Genomic DNA, 26,305 nt, shown 5'->3' with positions numbered 1-26,305 from the left:
TTGGTTTCAAGCACCTAATTCAAAACTTCTTTAAATTAGGAACTTTTTGTGAATTTTTGTGAAACCTCACAGGGGCACATTACAACATTTTAACCAGCCTATATTATGAAAGTATGATGGATTTTAAGTGACAGGTTTTAGTATAATCAGGACAAGGGTATTTTTCATAAATGTCAGGTTGCAGCAAGTTGTCACTTGTGAATTGTGATTTTAATGCAGTTCACTGTATAACAATTTATTTTGGCCAAAACAATGGTTTAATTTTGGTTTATGTTACCCATTCCATTTTTTGCTGTTTTGTGTTTCACTGTTTTACTGTTTAAATTTGGCTGAGAATCCAATTCAGATATGTTGTGAATGATGGCTTTTGACATATTCCACAAAAAGTTATTTTTCTCAAATCTGGGGCAATAAACAGCAGTCATGGCAACTTACCCACTATGTGACATCATGTCCCGTTACAGGTTCAACTAGTGCTAAATGAACTGTAGACTTATGTTTCCTTGGCAATGTTGGTGGAAATGTTTAATGGCTTTTTGTTGTCAAGACTTTATGGAATCTATACAGAAACTGGCTTTCAAAAATAACCCCACCTAGAGATCACTAGAGTAAAAAGTGTGACAACTTGCCCTGTCTCCCCTAATTATGTACAGATTAAATGAAAATGGGGCATATACTGTCGAATTTTAGATATTAAGAGGTAAAGTAATTGTTATTTAAAGAATAAAAAGACCTATCTTTGTTTGAAAGTCATTAGATTTTATTCTTGAGGAGGGAGAGACTCTCCTCCTGTGGGTAGAACACATCATCGAGAACATAACCAGAAAAGGTAGAACAACTTTGGGCAAGATTTATATTTTATTTCTACCTTACCTGGCGTGAAAACATAATGAGACTTTGATTTAGCTTGTTTGACAACAGAAACTGTGCCTTCCTGCATTTATGCAGTTCTTGACTAACTGCATTCTTTGAGAATGAAAACAGTCCTTCGCTGTCATTCAGTAAAATGACTTGTTTGACGAGACATTCCTTTATCTCGTCATTAGCACATGAACACACTCATCCGACCTCATTCCAGTCTGAGGGCCAATGGGCAAGTTCTTACTTTGTGTGCTATTTAGCGTCTAGCAACTGCGACACAACATCAGTTTACTTATATGAGCTGGATAATTTTGAATCATCAGGGATAACTCAATAGATTATTAAAAATGAGGGGCTGAAAAGAGAGAAGTGTTTCTTTGTGAAGAATTGCTGAAAGCCTTTAAATCAGGATGATGGAACAGGTGAGAAACCTTTTGTTACAGTATGTAAATGGAATTCCATGAAAATGATTATTCTATTGGCAGCATTAGTCTATTTACTTAGACCTCGGCTTCATTTTTATTTAATTTTTTCACATGTGTTCCTCAAACTCAAATGAATGCATATTTCAAAAATACTACAGTATATTAAAAGTCTGTGAAGAAATGTTATAGTAATATCACAAGTCTGTAAAGAAAATACACTAACAGTTTAGCTAAAGACATATGCCCAAAAGTAATTTTTACTTTTTTTTTTTTTTTTTTTTTTTAAATGTTACTAAGTATACCATGTTATTCTTAAAATATCCTCAGGATTACTGCATAAATCCTATGGTACATGCATATGGTAATCATTCAGTACCCTGGTATGTCAAAGTGCAATGGTTTTACCAACTAATACCATTACTGTAACATGGTACTGTCACTGTACCCTTTTGTAAAGGTTTCATACTCCACAAATCAGTTCATAAGTGCTTGAAAGAACCAGAAGTTTCTGAGATGGTTATTGTACAGATCTACAATAAAGTCTGAAAACATTTCACAAAGTTCTATTAGTCTTGAGTTAAAGTTTTCATCTCAAACTATTGATTTGTGCTAGCATTAGCCATTGTTATTGTACACTTTGACATTGACTATTGTGGTTTTGACTTTTAAAATGCACAGAATTTAATTAGACAACGTCAGGTAGTCACATGGCTTTGAGCTCCATTCCAAAAAAAAAAAATATGGATGGCTTCCTGTCACACCCATATAGATGTTATACTACTTCTACTACTACTATTACTACTACTACTACTACTATTACTAATAATAATAATGATAATAATAATGAAACAGTGTCTCCATAGACTTCATCAAAATGTTCATCAAATTCCTTATTTTATTATATGTTATAAAACAGTTTATTAGTTAAACTCTGAGATATTGCTGAAAATTCAAATCCATGTGGATTTTTAAGGTGCCAAATAAAGTTTCATATTACCTTGCCATTTTTTGTTTTTTACATATTTGTTTTCCTATATTCCATATATCAGGAGGATTCAATAGACTTTAAGACCCTGAAGGCACGGTTTCAGGGTGAAAATGGTCTGAAGATCCAGACTAAACCTGCCATCCCAGAGAAACCCAAAACCATCCCTCCTCAGTCAACAAAAATCAGCAACCCCTTGATCTCATCCATCCATGCTGCTGTGCAAAAAGGAGCGCTTCATGCCCCACATGTGGTCTTCAAAGATGACAAAAATCTCAATAGCCAACTATCTCCACCTTGGGGATCAAAGGCCAAAGCAAAACAACCCATCAATAATTTTGAACTGCTGTATAAGAATCAAAAGAAAGAAGGTGACATTGTCAAACAGGCTCTGAAAGATAGGAATCTTCCACTGGTTCTGCCAGTGCTTCCAATAAATGTTGGTACCCCAGAGCCTGAACCCAGCCCACATACACCTGTGTTCGTTTCACCAGCCAAAGCATCCACACCCAAGAAGTTTGTATTTAACACTAGAAAAACTGGCAAAGATGTGAATGAGAAGGCAGACACTGTGGAAACCCCAACACCAGCTAGTTGTACCCCTGACAGTCTTGCTCCAAGTAACCCAGCTCCTGCAAGGCCATCTGTAACAGCTAATGCCCCTATTGAAAGTGTACCTGTAGTCCCTAAGGCTCTTGTTCCTCCTCTGATTTCAGCTGAAACACCTCCGGTCCCTAGCATTCCTGCCCCAAGTATTCCAGCCCGAGGTATTCCAGCCTCTACCAGTTCTAAACCAGAGATTCCCGAGCCAACCATACCAACACCAGTCATTCCCTCTCGAGCTGCTCCTAAGCCATATATTTCTAAGCCAGAAGCCCCTATTTCAACTCTTCCTGTAGCAGCACCTCCTAAACCAAAAATAAATTTGCTCAGTTTATCAGAGGTATTTCCTCCTCCAGAAGAATGTCCCCCACCCGATTTCACTGATATTCCTCCTCCAATTATTCCTGATGAAGATTTTCCTGATGGAGACTCTTATGACCAAGCTACACCCAGTCCAGCAATACGTACATCTATCACCCCAGTTCCCAGGAGTCCGGCTGTCTCCAGGACAGACTCCCCTGCCACGCCCACCCATCCAGAATTTACTTCAGAGCCCTTGGTGAAACCCTTGGAATCTACAGCTGGTACAGACTCAGTTGTTGCCCCAAGCCCTCCTCCAGCTGTTCATAATCCAGTTACACCTTTAGAGGTGGTACTAGAGAATGAGAAAGCCCTGACTGATAAGATGGCTGATAAAACAGAGGACGACGACTTCTCAACCAAGTCACTTTCAGCCCTCTCAGCCTTGGTGAGAGCGGAGGAGATGGCCCCAATAAAACGGACCACACTGCATGATAACCGTGTGCTTAGCCTGTTGGAAAAAGCTAAGAGAAAGTCCACAATGATCCAGCTGCCTACCACTCCTGAAAATACAACCCCATTAGAGACAGGTGCACCTGAGGTCGGTCTACCTAAGACTGCCACACCTGAGGTGGACCAACCTGATCTGAATCCACCTGAAAAACTTCCTGAAGAAGCCCCCTCTGTAAAAGAGAACAAAGCATTTGAATTCCCTCCTGTTGACTATCAAGCTCGTTTGCCACCTAAAACTCACCCACCTGAAGCAGCCCAAGTTAATGGCCTTGATCTCAGTAAGTTCATTATCTTCCTTAAGCAGCCAGTGACGAATATGGTGTTACATTGAATATAGTTGACATCCTGATGTACTGACATATAATGCTAGTACAAAATGTAAACAAGTCACTTTTTATTACAATTTTTTTTTTTTTTTTTAACAAATGTAAACACCTTTTAGCTGTGGAACAGTGTGTTAGTACTTTTTAGACTGTGAAAGTGTAGGTGGATTCCATACTTCAGGGAGGGTTGGTATGCAAGATACGCAATTATATTGTGGGTTAGCTATGTTGGGCAACATGCCTTTCATAGTCAGAATGACAAAGAGCCAGAGGAATATATCTGAGAGTTACACAATTTCATTTTGGATTTCAGTTCAAATGAATGGTAATTAGCATATATATATAAGTAAAACAAGTAATTGTTTTAATTAGAGCAGCCTGCAGTGTTGTTTATTGCTCCCTGACCTTAGTTTAGAAACATCATTAAAGTTAAGAAATGCTTGTCTTCATTATGGCCTAAATTGAAAATTACCTTTAATGTCATTATAGTATGTACAATTTATTAGGTATGATTGTATTATCCAGTGGCAGAACTTGGATCTTACGGGCCACAGACTGCCCACCCTGCACTGCCTGTAGTTATGCCACTGGTATTATCTAAATTGTGCACTTCTATTTATTTAAATGTTTCATTTTTTTTTTACATTTTTTTTTTTTTCCTGAGGCTTAATGTACATCAGTGGTGGTCCATAGTATTCATTCTCATGTTGATGCAGGGCAAACCTCACAAGGGGTGCTGACAGTGGTGAAACCAATGAACCCCCCTCCCCCTCCACCCAGAAGGCCTCTGCCAGCCACATCTGTTATGGAGCACCCGCTTGAGAAACCAATTCAGCCTCCTGCCAAAGACCTTTACATTCCCACAACACCAGCTGAACCTCTAGAAACACATGGTAACAAAATGTCCCCCAAATCTAAAACCTGCTTTCAAACACATCTTTGAAATCTTGTCTAATCATCACTTAAAGCTAGGACTTTTGTGGACTTTTGTGAACTGGACTTTTGTGGTTATTTGTCCATGTCTATTTGTTTGGAGGCCATCTATATATGTGAATGTAATTCTAAAAGTTGACTAAATTATCTTTTGAACTGATTCACAATTAAAATGTACAGCTTTTCTCTTCTGGAAAAACTGGGAAAAATTTAAAAACAAAAAAATCTTTATGACATTCTTTAGAAAGTCCCTCTCCTTATAACAACTACTGACTAGCAATAACAAGTAGCAAATTGTTCATGCCTCTTACATAAACGAAATGTCTGAAAGAAGTTGTTGTTCCTGCTTCTAAATTTTCAGAGGATTCATCGTTTGACAACTCGTATGGGGAGGCATCTTTTGGAGATGTTGAGGAATTTGAATTGCCAGCAGTTCCTAACTTTAGGCCTCCATCAGTAGCTCTTTCAGCCTCAGATTCCAAAAGGCCGGTATCAGTTCATGAAAAATCCTTCTTGGAACAACTGAGACCAAACCATCAGACTGCAGATGAAATGCTTCCAAACATGGAGGACAGAGACCATGGCGAAGTGGATTATAATTCTATAAACTCTAGCTCTTCAATGCCAATTACTCAAGCTGCTATACATCAAGACTCACCTGTCAATCAAGATGTCTTGTCCCCATCAGGGTAAGCCATAAGCTTCATGATGATTATGTGTGATTAACTCCGGGTTATCCCCAAGTAAAGCAGCGTTTCACACTTGTAATTGTGAAGGGGGTTAGTACCGCCTTTAACCTGGGTTTATTCACGAATTGTGGTGCCAAAAGTACACAGTGTGAAACGATGTGGCTTTAGAGTGTTACAAAAAGTTGTTTAGCAACAGAAAACCAATCATATAATGCCTCCAGCCTACCTCTTTTAATATTCATGTGCTTTGTACAGTCGCAAAAACTTTCACGCACTGTTTACATTCTCCGTCTGATGGAAACCAGTAAAATGTCGAACAATAATGGCAATTATTGCGTCGGAATTCTGATGGTGTTTACTTTGTAAAAATGATCATTTGACTCCTCGTTATTCAGCCAATTACAAGACTACTTGCCAAATAAATAAATAAATGCATATGAAACACTGATCTGAGTTGAAATTATTTTATTAGCTTACTTGTAGAGATCGCACAGTGATCCGAGACCCTAAGCCTACTGCTGGATTGCTCATTGACCAATCAGAATCGAGTATCCCAGAGAGCTGTGTAATTTAAGTGGTTAACGTAGGTTGCATGTCTTTTGCGAGCTGTATTGGTCCAGTCATTGTTTTTGACTCCGCAAATATGCAAATAAGGACATTAACCCCAGGTTTATAAATATACAGTGTGAAACCTTGGTACATGAATACCCAGGGTTATTATTAATCCAGGGTAAAGAATGAACAGTGTGAAACATAAAACAAGATAACCCAGGATTTCGTTTATCCAGGGTTAAGGATGACCCTGGGATAACTATTTCAAGTGTGAAAAGCCCTGTGGAGAAAAATGATATTCCTCAATAATTGTGTGTCTGTCGTCAGTATTGAGCAATGAGTGACACTAACCTTACTTTCTTTCAGGACTATTGTAAGCAGTGGCAATGTCTATGAAGACCAAGTATTGAATAAGAAAGGGAAAACATTAAAGAACAAGAAACAGAAAGGACCCCCAAAGAGTAAGGGGAAGAACTCTTCACTACTATTTTGCTTTTGGAAAGTGTGTCGTTTTACAAAGTCATAATGTTGTGATCCATGTTCTCCGTAATCTAATCTCTGAAGACCTTTTAAACCACAGAACTGATAAACACACAAGGGATTGTGATGTCATTAGTTTATTTTAGATTCTCTTTTATCTACAAAAGTATTCTTGTCACTGACATATGCTTCCTTTCATTCGCGACTTAGATCCATATGCCGATACTGTGACTGTGGTAAGTGCTTATCATTTATCTTACTTTTGATTTTATCATTATTTCACTATTTTTTTAAATGACTTTATATGATCTTAAAATTCATGACTGAACTTTTTTTTTTTTTTTTTTTTTTTTTTTGTAACGCCAACCGTATTAATCAAGAAATTGTTCCATTTTGTATGGCATTTCTCTATGATGATACTTTTATATGATTTTGAGATATTAGATTTTATTTATCAAGCTTTGCATATGTTCTTCATGTTGCATGTTCTTGTGCTGTGATTTATCTGTTCAAACACATTGTTCTCTTTTGTTTTTGATCCACTAAACACCAAAACATTTTTAGGTGGAGGAGACTCCCAAGAAAGGTTTGTTCTCCAGGTTCGTAGCTACATCTTTTTTGTTTTAAAGTTCTCACTCATATTTAAACTACTGTTGCATTCCCAGAGCATCTTGTGTGTACTGACAAAGGCCTTCAATCCCTCTATTCACAGGAAGAACTCAGCAAAAGCAGCTGATGAAAAAGAACTAAAGAAGAAAGAGAAACAGCGAGAAAAGGAAAAAGAGAAAGAGAAGGAAAGAGAAAAGAAGGAGCAGAAAGATAAAGAAAAGAAAGAAAATGAAATGAAGAAAAGATTTAAGGTAATATAAAGATGCACTCAGTACTATTTTATTCTCATCAAAAAGTTTTACCCCTAAAGAAATATTTTATTATTTTAACAAATATGTTTAAAATTATGTACAGTGTCATGCAGAATCAAATCATATTAGCAGACTTAGTAAAATAATTAATTTACATGGAGCTGGGCTACCTCCATGTTGAAATCAAATGACTAGCTGAATACTACTCACTTTAACAGTCTAAGATGACTGCCATATCTTCAGCAGTTTTTTATAACATAAACTATCAAATGCACTTTTAAAATATTTTTTATTATTATTATTATTATTATTAATTTATCCTATCCCTGCTTAATATTAAGAGTCAACTATAATAAAGCCATTCGCAAGTTGATTTCCAGTGAAAACTGTAAATACTGTTGCTCTGTGGTGCTATCGAAACATTGCTCTGTTTCTTTTAGCCTCCCGACTAACATGACACAGCAACATCGGCTTAACCAATGATGTGAGTTTGGGGCAGGACTGTTTGTCTGATTTTCTGTCAGACCCATGGCAGATAGGGGTAGTATTTTAAATTCTGTTTGGTGACGTTAGTGGTGCAGAAATTGCTTCACATTTAAGGTTTTAAATACTAATTAGCACAATATAGTGAAGTCACATATCATCACAAAAAAACAAAAAAAATCCTTCATATCCATACGTTGAAACTGCAATATTTCTCACATGCATCAGTGCTCTGAGCCACGGGGAAAGAAGATAATTTATAAGAGACAGTGATGTTTTTGCACCAATAACCTGGCAAGATTATTGCAGATTAAGCACTCACAATCCATTCTGTTACTTATTACAATTCACACCCGACTCCTCAAGCAAATCAAAGGTTACAATTACCATCACTAAAACCTGAAAGTTCTCATCATATGTGAAATGAGCCATACTTTTCAATTTCTCACTAACAGAAAGAGGATGTGCATGTAGCAAGGTTAGTTAAGTGATGTGCATGCGTTCATTTAACTGTCTGTGTGTGTTGGTGTTTGATGTAGATCACAGGGCAGGAGGAGCCCATTTATCATGTTAAAGTGATTGAGGACTGTAAGGCCCGTAAAAATGACCTGCCGTTGAAGATTGGAGACACTGTGAGCATCATCCGTACCAACAACTGCCCGAAAGGGAAATGGCTGGCCAAGGACAGTGACAACAAATGTGAGTTTGCATGTGTTTCATGTGTTGTTGATATTAAATATTTTGGGGAAATTGATGGTCCTGCAGTGTGTTATGCTGTATTCCATCTTAACCTATAATATTTTGCTAATTCTTTTATAATTAATATGCATGTGTAACAGGAGCCAGCTGTTATGTGATAGCTGTGCGGTATGTGTAAACCTCACTCCCCTGACCTCACGAGGCGCACTAGAGACTGACACTAGAGTTTCCTCATTAGCGCACCCACCACCCATGCCGGCTTATGCCGGTTCGAATCCCGCTTGGAGCGGGTCAAGCAGGACTGGTTACACATGCAGGCTTTACCTCATATTAATTTAGAGACTACATAGAATATTTGTATATTTAAATATAATTTGTCACACAGCAGGGCCATTTAAAATGAACTAGTGAAGCAAAAGGGTGATTAAAATTAATGAAAAACAAGTAAATTTCTGGTCCTAAGATGTACATTTTCCCCAAAACATACATATAAAATTTAACATACAATCTTGATATTGATTAAAAAAATAAAATAAAATAAAAAATGTTAAACTATAAAAAAGGGTAAACTACCCGTATGCACAAATTAATTCAGAGCTATTATATGCATGTCTTGGCACCTTCATAAGTCACACATATTAGCATTACTGTTAAATCAGTTTTACAGGTAAAAAGTGAAGAAAATAAGTATTGTTATGAATTCAGTCTGATACGAAGCAAGCAAGAATCTGAACTAGTCCTTGAGCTTTGGCTTATCTATTAGACCGTGTATGTAAGAGCTTGTCTCATTTTTCAGATGATTCTACTGGAATGTTAGTGGCATTGTGTTGTGTGTTGTTTTTCAGATGGCTATGTCCCAGTGGAGAGTGTGGATTTAAATATTAATGGAATTATGGAGCTGGGGAAAATGACCACAGCAACTAACAGGTCCAACGGCACTGGACTCAGGGATGGAGAGGTCACCAGCTCAGGCAGCAGGTAGCCATAGAAACCACTGCAAGCTTACTGCTGTGCTCAATACAGTAGGAATGCTGTGGCAACATATTTTGGCCTGTTGCCATGTGTCTTCATCATATTTTATTCATCTGTGTTTTCAGAACCTCAGATCATTACACCATGAACCACGAGAGCTGTAAGAGCATTTATTTACTTATTTGAATTGCAGCAGCATTATATGTTTGTGTTTTATTTCCATAAGGCCCAACAGAACCACAGTGTACACTTATAAAAAAGAATCATGGTGTTACCATGTTTTTGGACATGTCTCCATGGTACTATCATGTTTTTATGGACATAGTACCTTGGAATTTCATGTAAAATCACACAGTAACACGGTTAAAGGAATAGTTCACCCCAAAATGAAAATTCTCTCATGATTTACTCACCCTCATGCCATCCCAGACGTGTATGATTTTCTTTCTTCTGAAGAACACAAATTATGATTTTAAGAAGAATGTTAGCTCTGTAGGTCAGTACAATGCAAGTGAATGGGTGCCAAAATGTTAACTCTCAAAAAAGCACATAAAGACATCATAAAAGTAATCCATACAACTCCGATGTTTTAATCCATGTCTTCAGAAGTGATATGATAGGTGTGGGTCATAAACAGATCAATATTTAAGTCCCTGTTTTGCACGAAATTCTTCTCCCTGCCCAGTAGGGGGCAATATGCACAAATAATGTGACTCACCAAAAACACAAGAAGAAGTGATCTGTTTCTCACCTAGACCTATCATATCGCTTCTGAAGACATTGATTTAACCACTGGAGTCTTATTACTTTATACTGACTTATGTGATTTTTTGAGCTTCAAAATTTTGCCACCTATTCACTTATATAGAGCTGAGAAATTCTTCTTTTAAAAATCTTCATTTGAGTTTAGCAGATGAAAGAAAATGATACATATCTGGGATGTAATAAAGGTAAATTATGAGAGAATTTTCATTTTTGGGTGAACTATTGCGTTAATGTGTAGTTGATGTCCTGCTGTGTGACATGCTTCGTATACTCAATCTTCAACCATTTTAAACAGCATTTTGCTAGTTCTTTTATAGTTATCTATGTATTTTTTTTAACCATATTAATTGAGAGAGTACATGGAATAGTTGTATTTTTTTAAATTAATTTGTCATTGCAGGACCATTTAAAATGAACTTGTGAAATAAAATAATATAAATTATTTAAAAAAATATTAACTAAACTAAACTTTAAAATTTAGCTTATGAATTCTAATACATTTTAACCTAAAATCTTGATATTGATTAAAAACAAGTTCATGTAAATGTCATGCATTAACTACCAATATATCAAGTGGTATTGCCATGATATTACCATCTGATAGCATCATGTAACCATGGTACCACCACATTAGTTTTTTAAGGGTAACTTCTGTGGTATGTGCTGTTTTTGAAATATCACTAGGGGTGTGAATCTTTCTAGATCACAGGCTGCAATTAGAGCAGGGGTTCTCAATGGGGGCATCCAAAGGATGCCAGGAGGTGCTGAGAGCAAATTAGTAGAGAGGGGGGCAATAGGTAACAAATGGGGGGCGTTTATCAGTCAAAATAATGAAATATATCCTTAAGTTCCTCTTTGCATTAAAACATTAATCTAGACTTGGAGTATATCAATTGGTTCTTAATTATACGGGTTGGTACGCATTTGTACCACGGTTCATCTGATTTTGAAGTCTAGCGACGCATCTGAAGTATCTGGTTTAGCAGTGTCAAATACACAGGTGGAGGCACAACCTCGGTTAATGCACCTGTATGGCTCTGTAGATGGATACAGCTCAATGGACAGAGCAGCGCGAGCGCAAAGCTCTTAAAGTTCAAATTCTTAAACTCGCAGCTTTGCGAGAATCATTGAGAAGCAAGGCGCGAGAAGTGAAACCATATGAATTAGTCACAGAATTCTACATCACCACCCTTGAACTTACTATAGTAACACTAACTGTACTTTAGGCAGAAATAGATTGATAATAAATATTATCATATCACTACTTCAGTTCTATTAGATTTGTCATAGGCTTCATAAGGGGAGTGAGGGAATATAATACATTTTTGTTACAACTTATAAATATTTATATTTTGTATTTATTGTTTTTACATGTGATTAGAGAAAAATGCCATAGTTTGTTTTACAGAAATCATGTTACATCTAACCATGGCAGTGAAGAAGATCCATGCTTCCATGTGTTTACTATGGTCTTGTTACAAATACCACCGTTAAAACTATAAAAATAAATAATTAATGAATACATTTTAAAAAGGCAAATGTAAAATATCTTAACAATATCACTTTTATCATTAGTTTCTGTCTTCGCATTTTTATTTTATAGGCCCCAGATATAGCCCTCCATCTGCTTGAATTAAAAAAAATGCAAGGTTCATCAAAATAAGGTTGAAAACCACTGATTTAGAGTGTAAATTTAGTGTTGGTTTCTGTAGATAGTAATTAAGTTAATTGGTGAAATAATTAGTTACTGTAATCTAATTATAGTAAGTAAAAAAAGGTAGCGTAACACATTACTTTTTAAATTCTTGTAATCTGATTACAGTTACTGACTTCCAGTTAACTTAATTACTTTTAAATACATTACTTGGGTTACACATATTTCTAAAATAATATTATGTAGAATACATTTAAAACATGTTAGTCTGTTTGCCATTCCTTGACAGCAGAAGAACATGCACCCCCTAACAAGTCATTGTAGGGGAGAGCATGTGGTTCTGTGTGTATGACTTTCGGGCAACAATGAATGAGGGAATATAGACAATATTTTGAATTCCTGAAGGGGAAAACAAAAACTTGAAAAGTGTTGTATCAAGTAACTTCCTTATTCTTAAGAGAAAAAAAAGTCATGCTTAATGCAATTACTTTTTTAGTAATCATGATAAGTAATTAGTCATTTGTAGTGGAATACTTTTAAAGTAACTTACCCAACACTGGTGATTTTGTGCATTACTTTTCAATAGTAGGTTATTTTCAGCTCAAATAAGCTGCACTCACGTTGTTCTCATTTATTTCCTCAGTCTCAGATGACTCAGATGAGGAGTGGACATGTGATGATGATGAAACTGCATATGGCTCTCCATCAGAAATCCCACACATGTATGTATTACCTCAAATGTCTGTCTGTGTGTGGCCTTGTGCTTGTAGTCTATTGAATTTTCTATACATTTTACTATTTGTCTGTAAAGCTGTAGTTGGTAGCTAAGCCACTGTTGTCAATCTTTCAGAGGGATGAATCAGACACAAGCCATGCCAACGAGAGGTGAGTCACTCACGAGGCATGATTAAAACACATTCATAGGAACACCTTATAAAAGACTGGGAAAAACTATACTTTAAAGATTTTTCTTTCTCTCATGCATACATTCTCTCTCTCTTAAAGGTGGAATGTGTAATTTATTCTATGTTAAAATACTTTTTTCTACCTCAACTGAATATTATTAATATCCAGAGTCAAGTTTAAGTAGCCAATTTTAAGTTGATTTCCCCAGAAATGTAAACGCTGTGACTGTGGGACCATCAAAACATTGTTTGAGCATTGTGACTGGACACAGAAACATTGACTTAACCAATGGCCTGTGTTTGGGGCGGGACTATCAAATATCCGACCAATGACCCAAACTTATTTCCGTACAGTGTTGCTAAATGTACAAAAATCACACACTTAATCTTTCATTTTGTTCTTTCTTGCTTGATTTGTTGCTTTTTATCAATTACTAGTGATAAAATTTATTCATGTTTAAGATTAATTTAAAAGCTCATTTATACTGTATGTTCCAGTCTCAATGAGTGAACCAGGTCTTGTCCAGCAAACGGAGTCTGATCCAAATTACATGAAAGTACAGTAAGGGCATTTCTTTCTACTCATTAAAATGATATCAATCATACTCCCCAAGTAATCCATGTTTCACAAGAACACAAGAATAATTGTTTGCTTATTGTGCATTGCAGAACAAATCAGGAAGCCCTTCAAAAACTAGCCACATTCTTTACTCAGCCTAAGACTCCCTCTCAGGCTCTTCCGGAAAACAACACCCCAATGTAGGACATCGCTTTGCTGTCAACTTAGCTATTTTCTAATTAATTCACTAATGTTCAGTTACTTTAAACAATAATGCTACGGGATTGCTGTAATTATGTTTTCTCTACTTCCCATTTCCTTATTTGGTTGTTTGCCCATCAAGAATGCAAGCATCTAAACCAGGTATATTTTTGTGTCTGTTGTCTAAGCCTTAATTACCTAAAAAATCACTTTTACCTATGCTCACTTTTGTTTTCTTTTCATTCCTCTACTTCTTGTTTCATCTGCACATAAAGAGAATCCTGGCAGCTTGTAAGTATTCTCAAAAAAACTGACCAACCACATTCAGAAAAGCAAGTTCTTACATAAAACACACATTCACACACTCATTTATGAACTTACTTTTCTCTGCTGGAGTATGTGGCCACACTGGTTTTTCATGAATGTCTGAGATTGTTCTTCAGAAAGCCTGTCTCATTCCCTTAGCCTATAGAGTGAGCTGCCAAGCTATACTAGCTCAGATGACCTGATCAGGCACCATACTACAGAAACATCCTATCTTAGATCTGACAAACTCAAGTCATGAGTCTGAAATCGCCATGGTTACTAAGCAGCTAAGACAGGATTCTAGAGTTAGGAAGTTTCTGTAGTACAGCTCCTGGACTGTTTTTGTTGTTCTTCTGCAGAAATACGGAAGATGATCTTGAAATCTCAAACCTCCAGATACTTCCTCCTCCAGACCTATATGCTGACATCATAGCTGGTGACTCCATGCCAATTTATAGCAAGTATGTATGAAATGAATTAAATAATAAAAGGTTTAGATTTCAGTTTAAACACTGCTGGCAGGAGTTGAGAACCCAGACAGACAGACAGACAGACAGACAGACAGACTGGTAAAAGAAACGGCTGGACTGACAGCAAAAAATACCGAATGACCAAATCTTTCCGGCGAGAAGTGTACCTTCATCAAATACAGTACACACTTTGACAGAGCGCAATTTGGGGCACATCTACAGACACAGAACATAGACAGAGGCCCAGCTGCCATGCAGGGCAGGATCCTGACACGTGCAGCCTTAAAGGGACTTTGTCTTCTTTTTTAAATGAAATCTGTAGTCAATTGCTGATATTTATCACTCTATTTAAATTCAGTTATATAAAATAGGGTGTTTCTAATTTAATTAGTTTATATTAAGTATGCATTTCTGTTAAATTAAGTATAAATTTAAGTGTCACCCGATTTCTTTAACCCTTATGAAAATTAACCATGGTTTTACTATAGTGATATTGTAGTACCCTGACTGTTGTAACCATGTTTAATTTTGTGGTAACTATGGTTTTATTACAAATATCATGGTTAAACTATGGTTACTGTAATAAAACCATGGTTAATTTTTGTTAGGGAATGTCACCCTAATTAAATATATAACTATCAGACAATATTATTTAATTTAACATTCATAACCTCTGATTATATCATTTGTTTGGGAGGAGGGGGGATTTTTCTCCCCTTTTCTCCCCAGTTTGGCATGCCCAATTCCCAATGCGCTCTAAGTCCTCGTGGTGGCATAGGGACTTGCCTCAATCTGGGTGGTGGAGGACAAATCTCGTTGCCTCTGCGTCTGAGACAGTCAATCCATGCATTTTATCAAGTGGCTTGTTGAGCGCATTACTGCAGAGACCTAGTGTGTGTGGAGGCTCACTCTATTCTCCGCCACATCCACGCACAACTCACCACTCACCACACTGAGAGTGAGAACCACATTATAGCGACCATGAGGAGGTTAAGCCAAAGTGACTCTTCCCACCCTAGCAATCAGGCCAGTTGGTTGCTTAGGAAGCCTGACTCGAGTCACTCAGCACACCCTGGATTTGAACTCGCGACTCCAGGTGTGGTAGTCAGCATCTTTACTTGCTGAGCTACCCAGGCCCCTTCTGATTACACAATTAAATAATATCATCCAATTGTTATATATCTAAAAATAGTTTACGTTAGCTAGCTACATTTTGTTAGTAGCTTGTAGTGTAGCGCAGGGATTTTCTAAATTTTTTATGCAAAGGACCCTCCAAAATGACGATCCCCTTGCGAGGGACCCCCTTCCTAAATATTAAAATAACGATATATTTTCATGTATAAAAACTCATTTATATTGTGTAAGAAAAATAATCATAATATAATAAAGATAACATTTTCTTTGTAAAATTATATAATTGGCTTTTATAGTGTTATTGTACTAAAGCTAAATTAAGCTGACGGTGTATCTGTTTTCTGTCCACTATTAGAGTAATATTATTACAACCCTTACAAAGTAACAGTGACAAATAAAATCCCTAGAAAGATACAACACAAATGCAAATTATACTTGAAAGTATGTATGCTGTAAAGAAAGAGAGATGAACACTTACTGTCTATGACACTAAATACATATCTAATGATACTAGATAAAAATGTGTTTTAATGTCTTACTGTTAAAATCAATGGCTGTCACTAGAATTAAATCAATGATTAATCTCATGATTTCAGAATGAAACTGAAATAATGTCAAATTCAGTTAATGTTTACTTGGTAACACTTTACAATAAGGTTCCATTTGTTAACATTAGTTAATGCATTAGATATCACAAACAAACAACGAACAATATATTTTTACAGCATTTATTAATCTTTGTTCATGTTAGTTAATAAAATACAATTGTTCATTGTTAGTTCATATTAGTTCATAGTGCATTACCTTATGTTAACAAATACAACTTTTGACAGTGTATTAGTATATGTTGAAACAAACATTAACCAAGATTAATAAATGCTGTAAAAGTATTGTTCATTGTAAGATCATGGTAACTAAAGTTGTTAACTAATGTTAACAAATGCAACCTCATTGTAAAGTGTTAATGTTTACTTTATTCTTTTTTTTCTGAAATGTTCCACGGACCCCCTAGCATTCCCTCACGACCCCTAGGAGTCCCCGGAACCCAGTTTGAAAACACCTGGTGTAGCGAACTACTTAAGAGTAGCTTGACTGTGAAGCTACAGTTTCAAAGCAGCTTTCCCAACACTGGATAAAAGAGGCCTAAAATAGCACAGATATGTTGAGAGAAAAAAAAAATCGCCTTTGACTGCAGTCAAAATATACAGTTTAGTGTTCATTATAAACATATTGTACTTTACAACAGAAAGCCATGACTGACCAATCAGAATCACATAATCCAGAGAGCTGTGTTATTAGAGTATAAATTCATTCTTTATTCTGTCCTTTTTTAATTTTTATTGTGAGCTCTGTCCTCTTGATGTTTCAAAGTTGTTTACTGACATTTTAGGAAATGTGTTTGTCTGTTGTAGGCCAATCAAAACCACCACAAAATAGCTGAGTAGTTCAGACAGCAAGATGGAATGATGAATCACACTGGCTGGTCACATAGTTTCCCTGGTTCTTTCTGAGTTCATAACCCTGCTGTTTTGAAGAGTACCATGGGAAATGTCACCCACAAAAGCTCAGGAAATGTGTCTTTCACGTGTGAAAAATATGTTTGTGACTGTGCGCATAAGTGTGTATGTAGCTTGGTGAGCAAGTGTCTGCAGGCAAGAGTTTCTATAATGTGGTTATTTCAGTTTATTTAAACCCTTACATGTCTGCTGTAAATTTAAGTGTTAGTTCATTTTCTTTCTTTTTTTTTTTTTTTTCTTTTACAATCAGCCACACATCCTGGATTGTGTGGATATAATCATCAGTTCTCTGGCAAAAAGTGCAAAGTTTGTGTCTAGTCTGAGGTTACCTAATGAGCTTATAATTGAACACTGATTTTAAAGCTGTCAGATAAAAACATGGCCAAAATAAGGTTTTATTTTACAGTTTATTGCCATGTGCTCATTTATAGCTGTAATTCTTAAGTCAGCATTGTTTTTCAGGCATAATTTTTTTTAGAATTGCAATTTAGAGGTTTATATAACCACAATCTGTATTTGTATAGGATTAATTAGTATTATATTTTTTCTTTTTTATGCTTTACAAGCAGTACTCTGTAAGTATTGCCAGTCTTCATTTGGGCTACTCTACATTAGGGAAATATGTCCATGCTTGTAGTGCAAGTTTGTGCAAGTGTTTTATTTTTTTATTTTATTTCTTTAAACAAAGGCATACATACTATGCCACAGCTCTGTGAATAATTTGCTGTATAAAAAAAAAAAAAAAATTTGTTTTCAAAAATGTTAAATGTTTTTGTCTATGCTAGAAAGCTCAGAAATTAATTTTGGTTGCATCTCCAGTAGGTATTATAGAGCAAAACTGTTGATTTGCCCCAAACTGCATACGTTTTATACCATTATAACATTGACATAACTAGGCAAGCTACAAAATGCATATACTTCTTTATTTTCCCCTTTTGTTATTTTTTTTTTACAATAAAAAATAAAGTACAAATCAGACCAGGAACACCATGCAGTGTATAACATTTAAAATACAAACCACACACAGACAGGAAAAGATACACATACATGTACAATACACAGACATGTAGACGAACATTGACAGGCTGAAGTCATCTCCCAGTGGGCTCAGAAAAAGGCAGAAAACAGATTATTCCAAGTTTTCACAGAAGGGAAGCTGTGTTCACACATATACAGCACTACACTTTGACAGAGAGAGAGAGAGGGGGTTGTATAATATTCAGCACAAACGCCTGTACATAGACAATACAGTGAGCATGAGTTTAAGCACTGACAATCACACACTAATGCCCGTGTTAAACTTATGGGGGTCAAAAACTTTCTCACTGACCAAAAATGACCAGAAAAACATGGCTACAACCATAAAACTATTATAACAAAGACTTAAAACTGTCATAAAAGTGACTTATTTAACCACCCAGCCTCTGAATATGACACATTCTGAACTTAAGGGCGTCAAGTATAAGCACTCACATGTTCAATGTAATGGCAAAAGTCCAGCCGCAGGGGGCAACAAATTCCCTAAACTATTTATTTATGCTTTGCATCAGCACTTTTTACACTAAGAAGGTGCAAATCCTCGATACGACCTTGTCGCTCTTGCAGTGAATCTGGGATTACTGAGGAGAAGTTAAGAATGTGTATTAAAGGCATTAAAACCTGGGAGGAATTTCAGACTAATTCCTCCCTATATTTGTCCATGATCACAGCCCTGATCCAAAATCAGTCTGATCTTCTTCGGCAATAACAAAACAATCCCTCTTAGGTGCAACAACATAACTAAACGTTATGACATTAAACTTTTTAGAGGTAACAAATCTATTGCATTTCATTAATGATATGACAAAACGTCATGGTTACTTGCATAACCTCCGTTCCCTGATGGAGGGAACGAGACGTTGTGTCGATGTAGTGACACTAGGGGTCACTCTTGGGAGCCCGAGACACCTCTGGCCTTTGATAAATGGCCAATGAAAATTGGCGAGTGGTATTTGCATGCCACTCCCCCGGACATACGGGTATAAAAGGAGCTGGTATGCAACCACTCATTCAGGTTTTATGCTGAGGAGCTGAGACAAGGTCCGGCCATTTCAGCGGGTAGTTCAGCATTGTGGCAGGAGGGACACAATGTCTCATTCCCTCCATCAGGGAACGGAGGTTACACAAGTAACCAGGACATTGACAGGACATCTGTCACTCACTCGACGTTGTGTCGATGTAGTGACACTAGGGGTCCCTATACAAAATGCCGCAACAGGCTGAACTGTGTTACGTGAACTGGCGGTGTGTGACGGGCAGACAACTGTGTGCCTCGTAGCCAGCACACCAGGCCCATACGTAACCTCCCCCACTCCCTTAAAAAAAAGGGGGATTATCCGACTGGGCTGACCAGGTCTAGTCGTGGGGTGTCCCTCCCAAGGGGAGGACACCGCTTAGACCACACCTCGCCCAGAGAGAGGGGGGGATATTTAAGTGGAAAATACGTCACCTGGTCTTGCCGATCATGTGGAGAAGTCTCATGGTAGATCCTACCCAACAGGGGGAGGACTTACTACAAACACGGAGACTGTGGCAGAGGGGGCTCTGCCCAAGGAAGACGCAGTTTGCCAACAGGGAAACGAATTAGTGGAAGATATACATCACATGGGGTTACCTTACAGGGAACCGCCACATACGGAGCATCTACCCCAGAACAGGGCTCTTAGTTAGCATGTGTACTGGGCCGGCAGTGAGTCTCTCTGAAAACTCGACTGCCACAGGGCTTGGAGGAAGTCAACCAGGGAACATAGTTTGTGAACACTACTGGGAATTAATGGCGCACTTCTTCAGCTCAGAGGAGGTGAAAGGCACTATGTGCAAGCGATACACCCGGCTGGCTATCCCGGGCTTATCCGCTTGTATTGCATGCCACTACCCGGGATGAAACCGGTTCCACCCGGAGGTTGTAGAACCTTGCAAGGTGTTGGGTGTTGTCCAGCCCGCTGCTCTGCAAATGTCTGTTAGAGAGGCACCCCTGGTAGAATGGGCTCGTAGCCCTACCGGGGGTGGCACGTCCTGGCCGTGATATACCATAGCTATGGCGTCAGTGAGCCAGTGGGCGATCCTCTGCTTGGAAACAGCGCTTCCTTTCTGCTGTGCACCAAAGCAGACAAAGAGCTGCACAGATATACTAAAGCTCTGCGTGTTATCCAAATAGATGCGTAATTCGCGCACCAGACACAGCAACAACAGGGCTGGGTCTGCCTACTCCAGGGGCAGTGCTCACAGTTTCACCACCTGGTCCCTAAAAGGGGTCATGGGAACCTTGGGCACATAGCCCGGTTGGGGTCTCAAGATCACGTGAGAGTAGCCCAGACTGAACTCCAGGCACGTTTCACTGACAGAGAACGCTTGCAGGTCTCCTACCCTCTTGATGGAAGTGAACACAGTCAGGAGGGCAGTCTTCAAGGAGAGTGCCTTAAGCTCAGGTGACTGGAAAGGCTCAAAAGGGGCTCTCTGTAGACCCTGAAGAACTACAGAGAGGTCCCATGAGGGAACAAGGCACGGTCTGGAGGGGTTCAGCCTCCTGGCACCTCTCAGGAACCTGATGATCAGATCGTGCTTCCCTAAGCACTTACCATCCACTGAGTCGTGGTGTGCTGCTATAGCAGCAATGTACACCTTCAAGGTGGAAGGTGACAGCCGCCCTTCCAACCTCTCCTGCAGGAAGGAAAGCACCGATCCGACTGCACATCTCTGGGGGTCTTCCCACTGGGAAGAACACCACTTAGCAAACAGACGCCACTTAAAGGCATACAGGCGCCTCATAGGGGGGGCCCTAGCCTGAGTGATCATGTCTACCACTGCGGGTGGTAGACCGCTTAGGTCTTCCGCGTCCCGTCCAGGGGCCAGACATGGAGATTCCAGAGGTCTGGTCACGGGTACCAGATGGTTCCCCGTCCCTGAGAAAGAAGGTCCTTCCTCAGGGGAATTCACCGGGGGGGCTGTCACGAGGAGCGCGAGGTCCGAGAACCACGTATGGGTGGGCCAGTAGGGTGCTACCAGGCGACCTTTTTCTCATCCCCCTGACCTTGCACAGAGTCTGTGCAAGTAGGCTCACTGGGGGAAACGCATATTTGCGCAGGCCAAGGGTCCAGCTGTATGCCAGCACGTCTATGCTGAGAGGTGCCTCAGTCAGGGTGTACCAGAGCGGGCAGTGGGAGGATTCTTGGGAGGCAAATAGGTCTACCTGTGCCTGTCCAAATCGACTCCAGATCAGCTGGACCACCTGAGGGTGGAGTCTCCACTCTCCCCTGAGGGTAACCTGCCGTGACAGCGCGTCCGCTGCAGTGTTGATGTCACCCGGGATGTGAGTGGTTTGCAGCGACTTGAGGTGCTGCTGACTCCAGAGGAGGAGATGGCAGGCGAGTTGTGACATACAACGAGAGCGCAGATCGCCTTGGCGATTGACATATGCTACCATTGCCATGTTGTCTGTCCGAAATAAAACGTGCTTGCCCTGGATCAACGGCCGGAACCTCCGCAGGGCGAGCAGGATTGCCATCAACTCAAAGCAGTTGATGTGCCAACGCAGCCGCTGGCCCGTCCATAAGCCGGCAGCTGCGTGCCTGTTGCAAACAGTGCCCCAGCCTGTTTTGGAGGCATCTGTCGTGACCACGACGCGCATGGAGACCTGCTCTAGGGGAACGCCTGCCCGTAGAAACGTGAGGTCGGTCCAAGGGCTGAAGATGCGGTGACAGAACGGTGTGATGACCATGCGATGTGTCCCGCGGCACCATGCCCATCTCAGGAGAGTCTGAAGCCAGTGCTGAAACGGTCTCATATGCATCAACCCGAGTGGGGTGGCCACCGCTGAGGATGCCATATGCCCCAGGAGCCTCTAAAAAAATTTCAGTGGAACCACTGTTTTCTGTTTGAACATCTTCAAACAGGTCAGCACCGACTGTGCATGCTCGTTCGTGAGGTTTGCCGTCAACGAGACTGAGTCCAACTCCAAACCGAGAAAAGAGATGCTCTGAACCGGGAGGAGCTTGCTCTTTTCCCAGTTGACCCGAAGCCCTAGTCGGCTGAGGTGCGAGAGCACCAGGTCCCTGTGTGCACACAACACATCCCGAGAGCAAGCTAGGATTAGCCAACCGTCGGGATAGTTGAGGATGCGAATGCCCACTTCCCTTAGCGGGGCAATGGCTGCCTCTGCGACCTTCGTGAAGATGTGAGGGAAAAAGGACAGTCCGAAAGGGAGGACCTTGTACTGATATGCCCGACCCTCGATTGCAAACCTCAGGAAGGGTGTGTGTCGAGGTAGAATTGAGACGTGGAAGTACACATCCTTCAGGTCTACCGCCGCGAACCAATCTTAATGCCGGACACTTGCTAGAGTGCATCTTTGCATCAGCATCTAGGATGGAAGTCTGTGTAAAGCCCGATTCAGTACTCGCAGGTCCAAGATTGGCCACAACCCACCACCTTTTTCGGTACAAAATATGTAAGTTTTACAGCCCCTATGAAGTAGGGGCTGTAAAACCCCTTCTTCAGCTCGGCCGGAGGGACAATCTCGTCAGATGTACTGGTGGGTGAGGCCTCGCAGCGGGGCGGAGCCTGAGATGCCACACTGTGTCGTGGCCATGCTAAGTTCAGGGATATTGAAGTACTTACCTGGCTCCTTGTGACCACCCCCGGAACAGCCTGGGATGGGGGAGGAAGAGGCCTGTCCTCATAACCCATGGACACTGTCACATCGGGGGCAGATTTGTGCCACAGCTGGGTGCTCAGGGGCGGGCAGACCGCCACTGGAGCACCAAACCTGCCAAATAGAGTGTTGGAAGGTGGTCGTGATGACGGCCGTGCACACCGGATACGTGACCCAGGGAACAAGGAAACTGCTCTTGCTGAACTCTTGGGTACTGCAGCCACTTGGGTATGCAGTGCAATTAAATGCAAAGGTAACAAAAGATTCTGGAGTGGTCTGCTTACCAGCTCCAGAGCAGCAGGTTTCATCTTTCCTGGGTCACCCGTCTCAGGGGCGCTTCGAACCCTTTCATGGGTTCTTGCGGTGGGCTCCACTCCGGGGCCGGGCCAAAGGGGTGGGCTGCGGTGTAGCCGGTGCAGTCACCACAGGGGGACACCCTTGGCGACGAGCAGACAGGGTGCGGGATCTTGAGCCACACCAGGGCAGGATGTGCCGGATAACCTCTGTCTGCTGCTTCACCGCTGAGAACTGCTGGGCAAAGTCCTCGGTGTTGCCGGACTGGCCAACTTGGGAAATGGGGGCAGCAAGGAACCGTGCCTTGTTGGCCTGTCCCATCTCGACCAGGTTGAGCCAAAGGTGGCGCTCCTGGATCACCAAGGTGGACATCGCCCGCCCGAGAGGCCGCGCCGTGACCTTCGTCGCCTGGAGAGCGAGGTCGGTCGCCGAGTGCAGCTCCTGCACCAATCCCGGGGCGGAACTACCCTCGTGCAGTTCCTTTAGCGCCTTGGCGGACTTACAGGAGAGCCATGGCATGCAGGGCGGAGGCGGCTTGTCTAGCGGCACCGTAGGCCTTGGCCATCAGAGACGACGCAAACCTACAGGCCTTGGACGGGAGCTTTGGATGCTCATGCCAGGTGGCAGCGCTCTGCGGGCATAGGTGCACTTCGAGCGCCTTTATCCACCGGTGGGATTGCCGAATAGCCCTTGGCCGCCCCACCATCGAGGGTAGTGAGGGCGGGGAAGCTGAAAGATCGGGACCGGGCAGTAAAAATTGCCTCCCATTACCTTGTCAGCTCTTCATGCACTTATGGGAAGAAAGGAACGGGGGCGGGGTGTGGCTTTGAGCGGCGCCACGAGCCCAGGAACCAATCATTGAGCCACGAGGTTTCAGGGGAGAGCGGAAGGTTCCACTCTAGCCTGACGCTTGCGGCTGCCCGGGAAAGCATGTCGTCATCTCCGCATCAGCCTGTGACTGGGCGACTGCACCTGAAATGAGGAGCCCAGCTGAGGCTTCCGCGTCCGACTGGACGAGCTGCTCTCCGATGCTGCGCTCGAGAGCTCATCACTTTCACGGGCTCCGAATAAGAGGTCGAACTCGCTGTGAGATGAGCCGGCGGACTCATCCGGAAGCCCGATCGGGGCAGACGAGCATACTGGGGAATGGGAGGTCCGTGGGGGGATGCCTGGTGGAGGTGGTCCCATTGGGGTCCCCAGATCGCCCCCAGTGCTAGCCGTGCTGGCCTCATACCCATGGGTAAAAGGACCGAGGCAGGGAGCCTCTGGGGTGGCTTGCTTTCTTACGAAGGTAAGCCGCGACCGCATCGTTGCCATGGACATGTTCTCACAATGAGTACATGACCCATCCACGAACGCTGTCTCCGCGTGAGCAGTGCCCGGACACGAAAGACAGTGATCGTGACCGTCAGAAGGTGAGAGATAACGAGCGCAACCAGGAATAACACACAAAGGAAAGGCATCTTTAAAAAGACACGTCTTTAAAAAGACGTTCCGTGTGTGCCACTCTTTTAGAGATATATACTCTTTTAGAGAAATATTCTCTTTTAGAGAAATATACTCTTTTATTTCTGCCGAAGCGCCCAGGGGCATTCTCTGAAGTGCACCAGTGCAGAGGAACGAGAAGCCGCTGAAATGAGCCGTCAGATCCAGCAGAGGTGAATGAACAGTCGTGGGAATTCAGCTCAGTAAGCATGACTGTTCGGCTCCGAAGAGAAAATCTGAATGAGTGGTTGCATACCAGCTCCTTTTATACCCGTATGTCCGGGGGAGTGGCATGCAAATACTACTCGCAAATCTCATTCACCACCGGGGGGTCGTGGTACATAGCCCTACCGATTAACCCGAACACAAGAAGAAAATCGTTCGGGAAGGATTGGATACAATGCTCGATATGGGGGTAATAGAAGAATCCCACAGCAACTGGTCCAGCCCAGTTGTTCTAGTGCCTAAGAGTGATGGGTCTGAACGGTTCTGTGTGGATTATAGGAAAGTCAACGTGGTGTCTAAATTTGATGCGTATCCAATGCCTCACGTTGATGAGTTGCTCGATCGGTTGGGCACTGCTCGATTTTATTCGACATTGGATTTGACGAAGGGTTATTGGCAGATCCCCTTGACACCAATTTCCCGTGAAAAAAAAACGCCTTCTCCACACCGTTTGGATTACACCAGTTTGTGACACTCCCGTTCGGTTTGTTTGGAGCCCCGGCTACGTTTCAGCATCTCATGGACCAAATCCTCAGACCGGATTCAGCTTACACCGCTGCCTATTTAGATAACATCATCATTTACAGCTATGATTGGCAGCAGCACATGCAACATCTGAGGGCGGTTCTGAGATCGCTGTGCCGAGCGGGACTCACAGCAAACCCAAAGAAGTGCGCGATTGGGCCGGTGGAGGTACAGTATCTGGGGTTCCACTTGGGCCACAGGCAGGTGCGTCCCCAAATTGACAAGACAGCGGCGATTGCGACCTGCCCGAGGCCCAAGACCAAAAAGGGGGTGAGACAGTTCCTGGGGCTGGCTGGCTATTATAGAAGGTTCGTGCCTAATTATTCAGACGTCACCAGCCCACTGACTGATCTCACTAAAAAGGGAGCTCCAGACCCGGTCCAGTGGACGGAGCAGTGTCAGCGGGCATTCACGCAAGTTAAAGCCGCACTTTGTGGTGGGCCGCTTTTACATTCTCCTGACTTCTCTCTCCCTTTTGTTTTACAGACAGATGCTTCAGACAAGGGGCTGGGGGCCGTACTGTCGCAGGTGTTGGAGGGGGAGGAGCGCCCGGTGCTGTACATTAGCCGTAAGCTCTCGTTGAGAGAAACTAAGTACAGCACAGTGGAAAAGGAGTGTCTCGCCATCAAGTGGGCGGTCCTCACTCTCCGATACTACCTGTTGGGGCGGGCCTTCACCCTCTGTTCCGATCATGCCCCGCTCCAGTGGCTCCACCGCATGAAAGATACCAATGCGCGGATCACCCGTTGGTATCTGGCTCTTCAGCCGTTTAAGTTCAAGGTGGTCCACAGACCGGGAGCGCAGATGGCTGTTGCCGACTTCCTTTCCAGGAATGGGGGGGGGAGTGGTAGGCAGGCCAGATGCCTGAGTCGGGCGGTGGGGATATGTGGCAGCGGGG

At 41.5% G+C, this 26,305-nt stretch overlaps 1 protein-coding gene across 1 annotated transcript; it reads left to right on the top strand.

Moving 5' to 3' along the window:
• The first annotated feature begins 1,151 nt into the window (after positions 1-1,151).
• On the top strand, positions 1,152-18,889 carry LOC127415929 (proteoglycan 4-like). The gene is made up of 19 exons (XM_051654943.1): positions 1,152-1,283; positions 2,336-3,965; positions 4,727-4,903; positions 5,305-5,632; positions 6,551-6,645; positions 6,875-6,900; positions 7,229-7,263; positions 7,377-7,524; positions 8,547-8,706; positions 9,552-9,684; positions 9,804-9,838; positions 12,741-12,819; positions 12,948-12,982; positions 13,501-13,564; positions 13,672-13,761; positions 13,905-13,924; positions 14,038-14,053; positions 14,428-14,529; positions 17,085-18,889. The coding sequence occupies exons 1-19, from the start codon at positions 1,272-1,274 to the stop codon at positions 17,107-17,109; spliced, it is 3,210 nt and encodes a 1,069-aa protein (XP_051510903.1). The 5' UTR covers positions 1,152-1,271; the 3' UTR covers positions 17,110-18,889.
• The last annotated feature ends 7,416 nt before the right edge of the window (positions 18,890-26,305 follow it).

This window comes from Myxocyprinus asiaticus, chromosome 25, assembly GCF_019703515.2.
Source record: "Myxocyprinus asiaticus isolate MX2 ecotype Aquarium Trade chromosome 25, UBuf_Myxa_2, whole genome shotgun sequence".
NCBI classification, from domain to species: domain Eukaryota; kingdom Metazoa; phylum Chordata; class Actinopteri; order Cypriniformes; family Catostomidae; genus Myxocyprinus; species Myxocyprinus asiaticus.
Note: the sequence above shows the minus strand (reverse complement) of the source record. Positions and strands in the feature narration are given on the sequence as shown.